The sequence below is a fragment of the Zophobas morio genome, unplaced genomic scaffold, assembly GCF_036711695.1.
Source record: "Zophobas morio isolate AGI-343-1 ecotype UQ-CSIRO unplaced genomic scaffold, CSIRO_AGI_Zmor_V1 ptg000014l, whole genome shotgun sequence".
Taxonomy (NCBI): domain Eukaryota; kingdom Metazoa; phylum Arthropoda; class Insecta; order Coleoptera; family Tenebrionidae; genus Zophobas; species Zophobas morio.
The window spans coordinates 19885810-19898718 of record NW_026972119.1 but is presented as its reverse complement, the minus strand read 5'-3'; the positions used below and the strand labels follow the sequence as shown (position 1 = coordinate 19898718).

At 31.3% G+C, this 12909-nt stretch overlaps 1 protein-coding gene and 1 long non-coding RNA gene across 5 annotated transcripts in view; both read left to right on the top strand.

Moving 5' to 3' along the window:
• The first annotated feature begins 215 nt into the window (after positions 1-215).
• The window catches only part of LOC135128613 (odorant receptor 4-like), a 17434-nt gene continuing 4740 nt past the window's right edge, over positions 216-12909 (top strand). Inside the window, exons 1-6 of one of the 4 annotated variants that reach the window (XM_064055538.1) lie at positions 216-1434; positions 1486-1693; positions 1743-1842; positions 1893-1997; positions 2213-2368; positions 2416-2461. In XM_064055538.1, the coding sequence (XP_063911608.1) occupies positions 1071-1434; positions 1486-1693; positions 1743-1842; positions 1893-1997; positions 2213-2368; positions 2416-2457 (975 nt within the window). In that variant the 5' untranslated portion in view covers positions 216-1070 and the 3' untranslated portion in view covers positions 2458-2461. Of the gene's footprint in view, positions 1435-1485; positions 1694-1742; positions 1843-1892; positions 1998-2054; positions 2114-2212; positions 2369-2415; positions 3213-12909 lie in introns of those variants that run through there. The other 3 variants (XM_064055535.1, XM_064055537.1, XM_064055539.1) reach the window with 3 other exon arrangements.
• On the top strand, positions 9653-10775 carry LOC135129249 (uncharacterized). The gene is made up of 3 exons (XR_010280535.1): positions 9653-10487; positions 10541-10666; positions 10716-10775. It is a non-coding gene; the product is annotated as an uncharacterized LOC135129249 (long non-coding RNA).

Below are 12909 nucleotides of genomic sequence, written 5' to 3'. Positions count from 1 at the left end.
ACTAATTGAAATATTTCCACAGCATTGAAATATTGGACATTGGACAAGACGTATATTTAAGGATTTATAATTACTACTATATTTTTATTTTTCAAATTACAGTTATCTGCTTCGTCTATTCTTGAATTCAAGTGCTCTCAGGTTGTTTCCATTCGGCGTATACAAAATTTTTGCTTGTTTCTTGATAAAAGGTTTAAAAGGTTAGTATACTTCCTTCTTCTTGTAGCTACGACTAGTTTGAACCTTTCGAAAATAATAATGAGTGTCCCATTAAAAATATGGCTTCTGAAACAATACAACAAATAAAAAAATTCCTTGTTGTGTGTCAAGGATGTTATATGACTCTCACCACCTGATGTTTTAATATTGTACAGAAGGCTGCAATTTTATTAAACAGGGTTTTGGTTTCTTCATAATTCTGGTTGTCGTAAGCCTCTTTTTACAGGAAATTTATTATAATGTTCCAAACTTTGTTGGACCTCAGGGAATAAAGGAAATTAAATCTCTTTGCAGCACTTACTTTCCCATTCATCTTCACCCTAAAATCACGATGGTTCAAGAGCACTTGATAGAGTGTTGAAAAAAACACTCCGTTTTATTCGTTTGCATTTCAACTACGCTCCCTCATAAAACTAAATACATTTCTTTGAAAATTATATCCAAGCAAATAATATATGCATCTCTTTGTTGCACCGCTCAATAATTACTTATCTATTATTCTTTTAAAAGTGATCACAGTTAATTTGCGTGTTCTCTGCCGATGTTCTCTTTGATTAAAAATTCATTCAACTTACTTTAATTATGAAGAAACGCACTTACAAAGGGGATACGATACATATTGATGTAGAACTTACAATGAATCGCCAGTTTTGTTGAGCACTATGACAGTGGATTAATCGAGGTCCTTGTGTAACGATGGAAAATCCAAACAAGCAAAGTTTTACCATTAATTTAAAACTGATGAAAATTGTTCGATGGTATCCTCCAAATCAGTCGACGTTTAATCGATTACAAGGTTACGTTATATATATTTTTTTCTCGTTTTTGCCTTCTCGCTGGTGGGTGTTGACATGTGTGTACGAAGAGGATACGACATGATGCAAGCTATCTTTGTTTGCGAAGGGATTTTCTTCGCGTTTAAGTTTTTGCCTATGTTTAGAAAGGGAGAGCGAATAAAACGCTGCATCAGTTACTTTGATGGTGTGGAATATGGGCCACAAGATAAAACAGAGCAACAAATTCTCAACAACAGTGTGGTCCTGTGTCAAATAATAACGAAATTTTATATTATTTGTATTTCGTCTTGTCAAGTGTTGTTTTTATTGCCGGCATTGTTCTCCAGTGGATATGAATTGCCGTTGCGGATGTGGTTACCCTATTCTACCACTTCGAGTTTAATAAATTATTACGCTACGTATGCTTATATCTGGACTGGTAAGGATAATTTATTGTAAAAATTAATGTTATGACAAGTAATCATTTCAGTTATTTCCTACTGTGCTTTGACTAACGCATCACTTGATCCATTGATAGGAGGACTTATGTTTCAAGCTGTGAGTCAGTTGAAAATTTTGAAACACAGAATACAGAATCCTGAAAACTTCGACCAAGATACGTTCCATGCGACTTTGCTTGAAAATTATATTTACCAAAGGGTAGTGGAATGTATAAAGTATCACACTGAAATACTAAAGTAAGATTTTCATTTTGTTTAACTTACGTTGATTTTTATTAATTTTTAGTTTTATCAACGAAGTCGATCAATGTTTTTCTTGGTGTGTGTTCAATCAATTCAGTGGAACAGCATCTTTACTATGTTTCCTCATCACGGCAATTCTTACGGTATAAATGTTCATTTAAAAGGTCATTCTCATTATAATCGAGAACTTTAGGTTCCCGTTACAAGCATAGATGGAATGCAATACATTGTATTCTTTTTCCTCATACTCTCCCAAGTACTATTTTACTGCTATTTTGGAACACTTTTGTTTGAAGAGGTACGTAATTAGAAATTTTTATTTCATAATTTAGTTATTTTTATTTTATTATTTTAGAAGTATGAAACTATATGTGGATGTATTTTGGTGAAAGGTTAACATCTCACATTTTTAAATATTCTTTTTGCAAAATTTTAATTCAGTTTTTACGTAATAAATTGGTTTCATACTTTTAATTTTCGTTAAAAATTAGTTTAAATAATAACGTATTTTAGAGCGACAAGCTTGTCACAGCTTCTTATTTAAGCCATTGGTACGAGTACACTCTGGAAACACAAAAACTGTACCTTACTTTAATGGAACGATCTCAGCGGCCTATAATTCTTTCAGCTGGAGGGTTATTAGATTTAACGCTAAATACTTTTACTGCGGTAAGAATTCAAATGTAAAATATTATTCTTTCATTGGATTTTTTTAGATACTGAAAAAAAGCTATTCTGTGGTGGCTGTTCTAAAATAAGGATGTTTATTCTTAACCAGAAAATAAATTCACTTTTGCTTAGGACCCGCCACTGATTAATTGATACGTGGAAATAATGTTCACAAAATTATAACAGAACATTTAAAATTCGTAAGTATTTAACGAAATTTTCTTATCCAAAAATGAGAACGTAAAAATGCTTAATGACACATTTCTGCGTACTGTGAAGGCTACAGAAATTTTCAAAAACCAGGTGATGAACAATTTAGTTAATTTTATTTAAAAACTAGTGGGTATATCAAAATATTAAAAGCAACTTTGGTTTAAGACTTCGTCGAATTTGATAAAAATAAAAAAAATGTTTATATTAAATTACCTTGATATGTAGATTTTCAACAGAACTATAAATTGAAAGATATTAATAACTTAACTTAAACTTAACAAATACTGTAATAAGAGCAACACTTTTTTTTTAAATAGTACATATTCGTAGATTTATGCATACACTTGAACATTATCTCCACAATTAGCACTAGTAGCGTATTCCATTTATGTACAATGCAGATTAAAATATGGCCTAATATTCTGTGGAAATTCAAATGATGTCTTCAGAATATTTATTTTTCAAAAGCAGTACATTAGAACAATCTTTAATCTGCATAAAACTGAAACTTGTAAAGTTTATTTTATAAAACACAATATACGAACCCTCTCTAGTCTGTACATATATGAGTCTGTAGTATTTATACCTATTAAACAAGAAAGATGTATTTAGTGACCTCGGTAAAATCGAAAAAAAATCCAAAAAAACCCAAAATCAAGAAATCCAATATTCCAGAAAATCTAGAATATCCAAAGATTTTAAAAAACAAAAATTAGAGGATTTAACCAAACTAAAAGATTTGTCGAAAGTTGTTTCGACAGAACTTCCCTCGTTCCTGAAATACAATGAAACTAGTGGACCCGGATGGGTTAGTTAGCTTCCTGCTTACCGCTACACCTTGAGTGGTGGGTTCGTTTCCCGCCCTGCCTCTGGGTGTTGTGTATGTCCTGTTCCCCCGTAATTAATATATTTCGGTGTGTTATTGTTTACGATTTAAAAAAACAGATTTAAAAACCACCCCCTTCTGAAGTGTGCATGTTACGCTACTGACTGACAGTGCGTTGTCAGATTCTGACGAGTCACCGCGTTGAACTTAAAATAATCCATCTCTCACAACCCTTGTCTCTCAGCACTAGGTAATAGCAATCTGACGCTCAAGTGTTTATTTATGTTTATACTTACATCGAAAGAATGTCACGTAGAACACATATTTTATCATTATTATATAAAGACGTGCGTATTCTTCACATTTTCGAGAACAGGGGTAACTCGTTCTTAATTTGTCCAATAAAAAATTTGTGACGACGTCATCAACATTAATAATACTAGTCACTTCAGTGTCGTTTTTCATTCTTATTTTGCTTTTTTATCGTTTAATAAAGTATACCGCACACTTTTGCCAAAACAGTCATAACAGGTACTAAACCCGTCCAACCACTCTCTTTTTTCCTAGAGAATATCTCATTAGGTGAAATCAGTCGTACCAAAGGAGCTAGCAGCCCCACCCACCCGCCCTTTCTTTTCTTTGGGGGTATGTGATTTGCCAAAATCGATCTTATTTTAAAAGTTACTAGCCCCGCCCACCCACCCTCTCTTTTCTTAGAGAGTATCTCATTTGCCAAAATCAGTCTTATCTTAGTAGGTAGTAGGTCCGCTCATCCACTCTCTCTTTTCTTAGAAGGTATACCACTTTTCCCATTTCTTAACTTCTCGACTATTCGATGTTTGGACCTTTCCGTTTTTCAATTCTTCAATTTTTCGATTTTTCAGGTTTTTGATTTTCCAGTCTTTTTTTCAATTCTTCACTTTTTAGATTTATCGACTTATTAAATTTTCAACATTTCCATTTTTCAATTCTTCAGGTTTTCGATTTTTCAATTTTGCGATTTTTCGACTTTTCGATTTCTCCATTTTTTAATTTTTGATTCTTCAATTTTTCGTTGTTAGGATTTTTCAATTTCACGACTCTTTAATTTTTGCATTTCTCGATTTCTTCATTTTTGGTTTTGTCAATTTTCCAATGTTTGAAGTTTTACGATTTTTCAATTTTGATTCCAGTTTTCAATTTTTGCCGTTATAAAATTGTCAATTTTTCGACTTTTCAATTTCTCGATTAATCGCGTTTTTGGTTTCCCCATATCAAAGCAGCTATCAGCGCCGCCCACCCTCCCTTTCTTTTCTTTGGGGGTATGTGATTTGCCAAAATCGATCTTATTGTAACAGCTGCTAGCCCCGCCCACCCACCCTCTCTTTTCTTAGAGAGTGTCTCATTTGCCAAAATCAGTCTTATCTTAGTAGGTAGTAGGTCCGCTCGTCCACTCTCTCTTTTCTTAGAGGGTATATCACTTTTTCCATTTCTCAACTTCTCGACTGTTCGATGTTTGGAGCTTTCGATTTATCGATCTTTCGATCTTTCCGTTTTTCAATTCTTCAATTTTTCGATTTTTCAGGTTTTTGATTTTCCATTCTTTTTTTCAATTCTTCACTTTTTAGATTTATCGACTTATTAAATTTTCAATATTTTCATTTTTCAATTCTTCAGGTTTTCGATTTTTTAATTTTGCGATTTTTCGAGTTTTCGATTTCTCCATTTTTTAATTTTTGAATCTTCAATTTTTCGTTGTTGGGATTTTTCAATATCACGACTCTTCAATTTTTGTATTTCTCGATTTCTTCATTTTTGATTTTGTCAATTTTCCAATGTTTGAAGTTTTACGATTTTTTAATTTTGATTCCAGTTTTCAATTTTTGCCGTTATAAAATTGTCAATTTTTCGACTTTTCAATTTCTCGATTAATCGCTTTTTTGGTTTCCCTGTTTCTAGTTCTTGTTAGCATAAGACTGATTTTGGCAAAAAACATACCCTTTAAGAAAATAGGGGGCGGGTGGGCGGGGCTAGTACTTGCTAAGAAAAAACTGATTTTGGCAAATAACATACCGTCTAAGAAAACAGAGAGAGGGCGGGCTGATTTTGACATTTTTTATATTTTGATTTTTAATCCGAATTATGTATTTCGAAAATATTGATGAGAAACCATAAATACGTTATAATTTGGGAATCAGCACGTCGAAAAATTCAAGGAGTTACAGAAGAAATGAAGCGAAATTAACTTTTGTAGGCCCAAATCTATAAGAAAATATCGTTAGCTAAATCTCGAAAATTGGCAAAAGTTATTACATTTTGAAAAATTCTGTTTTTGAAAAATTTGCTAAAAGAAAATCCAAAAAATTCGGGCATGTAGATTTCATTGTGCTGATTACAAAAACACGTGTTTAAGCTCTCAGGAGAGATTAAAAATTTTAGATTTGAAAATATATATTTTTTTTAAATCCAAAAAATTGCAACAGTTTAATGAGCGATTGTGAAAAAATGGAAGGAGCTCTCGAAGAAATGCGGCCAAAACTACCTTCTGAAGGCCGAAATTCATAAGAAAATGTCTTTGGTCAAAATTTGAAAATTGACCTAAATTTTTATAGCGGGCACTGAAAATTTTTGTTTTTGAGAAATTTGCCAAAAAAATTCCAAAAAATTCTGGTCTATGGATTTCGTCATACTGATTCCAAAAACATAGCGTATGCATGCTCTCAGGATAAGATAAAAAAATTTCGACTTGAAAATATATACATATTTTTAAATCCAAAAAATTGCAATAGTTTAATGAGCGATTCTGGAAAAATGGAAGGAGCTATGAAGAAATGAGGCCAAAACTATCCTCTGTAGGTCGAAATCCATAAGAAAATGTCTTTGGTTAAATTTTGATAATTGACCTAAATTTTTAAATTTTTATAGCGGGTACTGAAAATTTTTGTTTTTGAGAAATTTGCCAAAAAAATTCCAAAAAAATCTGGTCTGTGGATTTCGTCGTACTGATTACAAAAACGTTGCGTATGCATGCTCTCAGGGTAAGACAAAAAATTTCGACTTGAAAATATATACATTTTTTTAAATCCAAAAAATTGCAATAGTTTAATGAGCGATTCTGAAAAAATGGAAGGAGCTATCGAAGAAATGAGGCCAAAACTAGCTTCTGCAGATCGAAATCCAAAAGAAAATGTCTTTGGTTAAATTTTGAAAATTGACCTAAATTTTTAAATTTCTATAGCGGGTACTGAAATTTTTTGTTTTTGAGAAATTTGCCAAAAAAATTCCAAAAAAATCTGGTCTATGGATTTCGTAGTACTGATTCCAAAAACATATCGTATGCATGCTCTCAGGGTAAGATAAAAAATTTTCGATTTGAAAATATATACATTTTTTTAAATCCAAAAAATTGCAATAGTTTAATGAGCGATTGTGAAAAAATGGAAGGAGCTATGGAAGAAATGAGGCCAAAACTAGCTTCTGCGGGTAGAAATCCATAAGAAAATGTCTTTGGTTAAATTCTAAAAATTGATATAAATTTTTATAGCGGCTACTGAAAATTTTTGTTTTTGAGAAATTTGCCAAAAAAATTCCAAAAATTCTGGTCTATGGATTTCGTCGTACTGATTCCAAAAACATATCGTATGCATGCTCTCAGGGTAAGATAAAAAATTTTCGATTTGAAAATATATACATTTTTTTAAATCCAAAAAATTGCAATAGTTTAATGAGCGATTGTGAAAAAATGGAAGGAGCTATCGAAGAAATGAGGCCAAAACTAACCTCTGGAGATCGAAATCCATAAGAAAATGTGTCGTTAAATTTTGAAAATTGTCGAAAATTGGTCGAAATTAGTATTGGAAAGATGTTCAAAAATTTGCCAAAAAAATCAAAAAAAGTCTGTCGTATAGATCTTGTGTTCTTAATTCCAAAAACATAGCGTGTTTATGCTCTCTGCTTTAGGCTTGAAAATAAAATTTTCTTTAAATCCAAATAATTACAATATTTTAGTGTTATATTTTGGAAAAATGTAAGGAGCTATCGAGGAAATGAGGCGAAACTAACTTCTGGAAGTCGAAATCCATAATAATATGTCTATGGTTAAATTTTGAAAACTGTCGAAAAATGGTCGAAATTTTTATAGAAAGGATAATGAAAAATGTTCCAAAAAAAAAACCAACAAAACTGTCGTATAGATCTCCTGGTATTGATAAAAATTGTCGAAAATTGGTCGAAATTTTATAATATGTATTTTTTTTAATCCAAAAATTACAATATTTTCGAAATTGTCACAAGAACTGTTAATTTTAGGACTCGTATTTTCATTGATTTCGATTGTGTCTTGTGTGTTGTTTGTTGGCGATTGGTTGTGAGAGATAATTTCCAAAACTACGGGGCTGATTATTGTAAAGTTTTGGCGTACTTTAAGAATGTCGTGTGGATGATGGAAGTCAGTCTTATTTATATAGTCCATGTTCTAGACTTGGAATATATAGTAATGCGCCTCCTTTTTAACTTTAAACATGTAGATTTTTGAAAAAAAAAAGAATTTTAAGAAAACGTTTAGCCTAAAAACTACAGAACCTATTACTCGGATATTCTGCACACACTTTAAGATTATAATGAAAATGGTAAATCGTTAATCAAAATTTACTTTTCACTCCGTCTAAAAATTTAAATTATTTAAAATATGCATGATTTTGACAAATAAAATACCCTCTAAGAAAATATAGGGAGGGTGGGCTGATTTTAACATTTTTGATATTTTCGACCATTTTTCAACCATTTTCGAAAATCAGCTAAAGACATTTGTCGGAGATTTCTAATCAGCGACTAGTAGTAAAAAAAAATTGATCTACAAATTTTCTCTCAAATTCACGGTTACGAGGATAATCCAAAGAAAACTGCCGTTATGTAAATTCCGCGTCATTTTTGAAATTTTTCGAAACATCTTCGATAACTAGAAACGTTTTTCCAAAATGTCTTATTGATATTTCGCAATTTTTAGAATTTTTAAAAATTCGATTTTTGAACCGAATTATGTATTTCAAAAATGTTGCTCAGAAGCCACAGGTACGTTATAAATTGGAAATCAGCACGTCGAAATTTATATCCCAGATTTTTTTGAGGATTTTTAGATTTTTTCCAAAGTGAAATTTCCGTTATGCACATTTCGACCCGTTTGTGACAATTTTCGAAATTTAATTTAAATACATTCTTCGATAATTCCGTTCGTTTTTCCAGAATCGTTCATTGAAATATCGCAACTTTCAAAAATTTCAAAAAATTCGAATTTCACACCGAATATTCCGCCCACCCGCCCTTTATTATATGCATGAATAGATTAATTTATCTGGTCATTATCTTTTTTCTTTTTAATTAATTACAATATTTTTGCACTCCATTTTTCTATTCTGTTTATACTATTGTGGGTTAATTTTCAATTGAAAAGAACTCATTACTCATTACGCAAAATTCTCTTCGCTATGATAAACTCTTCGAGATAAAAATGTTGATGTCCTTACCCTCATGTGAGTATTTTTAACATTCCTCACAATATTCTTTTTTATTATCTTTTTCTTCTTGCATAGAGATTTTTGTTTGTACTCAAAGTACAAGTAAATAAAAACAAAAGTGCTTTGTAGAGGTTATGAAACTTGTGATAGATCTCGCTCAAAATGATGCCTGCTTATTTTTATTAATGGACGATGAATTGCTGGTTGCCTATATTAGGGTGAGACGATCATATTGAGCTGTGCGCTTGGGGTGGGTCGGGGATATTTCCCGTCTGGTCGCCGAAGGAAATGCGTGCGATTAACCCGGCTCCTGAACATATCGTCATTTCACTTTTTATTGTGCTTCCATATACGCAATATCCCTCATCGTGCCTCTGTTGTTTTAAAAAACGAGTGTAAGTACCTGCATTAAAAGTCGCTTTCTCGCATTAAAAAAAAAAATTCTCTACGACTATTTTTTTGTCTTTCCGTACGACATTTTGTGTTAAGGTCGTGTTTACTATGTCTGCTTTTTCGCTTTCTGGCTGCTGTTATGATTTGGAGAATGGATGCTTATCGACGCAAGCGTAGTCATCGTGTATACGCAAGTTCACATTGATCTGCTCATCGAATGTAGACAGAGTAAAAGTTTTGACGTTAAAAAAAATTATAAGCAATTGCGCCAACTTCCATGTTTATCTATAATGGTAAAATATTAAAATCGTTGAAAGGGGTCCAATTTTTTTAAAACACTTGAATCCCTGTACAAAAAAATTGAAATCCGACACCAATATTTTTCAATTATCAAGAAGTAACCACAAATTAAAAAATAGAAGTTCATTACCACACGATGTATAATAATTACAAAAGTGTTAATAATAAAATAATAAGAGGAAAATAAACAACTGAATTATTACAAAATTATTTCTTTATGCTAAATAACATATCCACCATTTCTTAGTTATTAATTATTATATAAAAAGCGGATTCCAGGGCTTTTTTTCATTTTAGTTGTAGGCAAATGCATAAGAGTTGTATATAAGTGTATATCTGAGAAAATCTTTTTATTTAAGCCCTACTTGTTCTTGCCTATTTGTCCATTTTTGATCATGAGTGCCTTTTTGAACTTTTATTTTACTTTTTTCTGTCTATTTTACTTTTTTTCTACCTGTTTTACTTTTTTTTCTACCTATTTTACTTTTATCTGCCTATTTTGTTGTAAAATCTGTATTTTCTATACCCCTAAGCACATGTTTCTCGTGAAGGTCACATTTAATACTTCCGGCACTATAAAAAAAGACAATCCAACCCGAGTTTTGGTTAAAAGTGTTGGGGGAATTCCTTTCGCAAAATCTTCAATATTTCAATAACCCAAAACTATTTTTCTGCGTAAACCATCAAAGATCAAATTTTATTGCACAGCTAAGTACGTAGGTAGGTTTTAATTATATTATTATACAACAAGTGGATTAAACATACGTTTATTCACGAGAAAATGTTGAGAGGTCGTGATCACAGTGCGAGTTCCATTTTGATGGTCTTATCACTATGGTCGTATTATTCCCAACTAACGAAAACGTTATATCTGAAGAAAATATTGAATAAGCAGGTTTGTGACATCGCAATGATTATTTATGAGGTTTAAACTATTCATTATTATAGATTTCATCAAGTGTCAGCTTCCCTAAAACAACAGTTTGTAGAGCACAGACCAAAGAAATCCAAGGTGTTCACACTCGAAGAAATTGAGAGGTTCTTAGATAATGCTTCTGATGGTGAATATTTACAGTAAAAAGAATGTAAATGTAAAATATTATTCTTTGATGGAAATTTTTAGGTGTTGAAAAAAAGCTATTCTATGGTGGCTAGATTTGTACGTTTATTGATAGTTTGAGTGAATTGATACTTGAAAGTAATGTTCACAAAATTGTAATAAACTATCTAAAAGTTTATAAGTATTTTATAACTTCATGTGTACATATTTTTGATAAATTTTAGTTTAGGCTTAGGTTTAAAAGTTCTTCGAATTTGAGCAGAGAATTTAACGTTTTAAAAACACTTGCATGTACTCAGTATTTATATATTCACATGAAGTTATCTGGGGAATTTTTTAGTTTTATGTAGATGGTGGTCATAAAAAAACCCGCTCAAATTTTTACTACACCAAAATCAAAATAAAAATATATATATGATTTTAAAAGATCCTTCAAAATTTGGAGATAAAAATTGTTTCGCACAAATTGGGAACAAGGACTAAGTAAAGTTTAATTACGATTTACTGTGATTACGATAAATGTTTGCGAGATTTCGAATCATTCGGTTTTCTAATTGCAAACCTAAATTCCAAAATGTTGTTATAAAGTTCTGATTTTTCCAAACATCTCGATATCAACACGGATTCATGAATAAAAAATTGGTCGAAAGTTGTTTCGACAGAACTTCCCTCGCTCCTGAAATACAATGAAGCAAATCCAGGGGTTTTTGGAGTTTACAAAATTTTGTGATGACGTCATCAATATTTGTTGCAAGGGCATATATATCAACTTGAATTGGTGCAGTGTAATACTAAAAATAACAGTCTTGTATTTCCAAAATTTTCGGGGAAAACGGAGTCAATAAAATAAATTGACTCATTCATTAATTTTTTTGGGACACCCGTATAAGCAAATCTAAAAAATTTAACGCAGTGATAAATCACACTAAATCTATACTTTGCACATTTAAGATAGCATTTTTTCAGAAAATATTGGGGTGGCTTCATGAATTTTTTACGGGGGATGAGCAAATATATTTTGATCAAAAATTTACCATGCTTATGACAACTTTAAAACATCTCCAAGTTTTCAAAGCATTCGGTTTTGTAGTTCCTGATTAAATCAATAAAATAACTTCACGCATTCATTAATTTTTTTGAGTCACCCTGTATGTGAAAATCTAAAAAATATGAATGGAATGATAAATCACAAGTACGGACTCATCATATTTTGTACATTTTAGGTAGAATTTATTCAGCAAAATTTTGAGCTGACGTCATCAATTTTTTGGAGGGGATAAGTAAATATATTTTGATTAAAAATTTATCATGCTTATAGTAACTGTAAACCATCTGCAAGATTTTAAAGCTTTCGGTTTTGCAGATTCAAGATTAAATTGCAAAATGTTGTTTTACAATTTAGATTTTTTGTACAAAAATCTGGAAGTTTCGGGTAGAAACTCAGTACGGAGTCGTAAACTACATGTGTAGGACTATGTTATTTCATACAATTTAAAACCCATTTACTATGTGCAATTTTGAAGTGACGTCATCACATTATTGGTGGGGATGACTAGGTAAATTTTGGTTATCGTTGTACCATCTACATGATATTCCTAATATAAGTACAAAATATGACAACAATCGGCCCAGTACTTTCAGAGATTATCTGTCTAGTAAAAATCCGGAACGGTAGACAGACGGACAGACAGACGGAAACGGGAGACCTATTTCTTCGTACTCTAGGGGTCATGAAAGGTCGAGAAAACGTAAAAGTAGATAGTGGGTCCACAGACTCGATTACAATACTTCCTTTGCTTACGCTCAGAAAGTAAAAACTTAAACAATTGAAAAATCGGGAAATTAAAACATCCAAAAATCGAAAAACTGAGAAATAAAAAAATTGGGGATCCTAAAATAGACAAATCGAAAAGTTGACAAACTGAAAAATCAAGAAATCGAAAAATCGAAAAGTCCAGAAATCAAAAAATTATAAAGTCGAAAAGTCGAAACCCCAAAAAATTGAAAATTCTAAAAACTAGGAAATCTTAAGATCGAGAATTCGAAAAATTGAAACATCGAAAAGTCGAGAATTATCGAAAAATAAAAAAATTAGGACTCCCTAAAATAGAAAAATCGGAATGTTGAAAAGTAAAATGTCGGAAAACTGAAATATCCAAAATTGAAAAATCGAAAAGTCGATAAATCGAGAAAATCAGAAATCAAAAAATCGAAAAGTCGACAAATTGAAAAATCAGAAAACTGAAAAATCGAAATA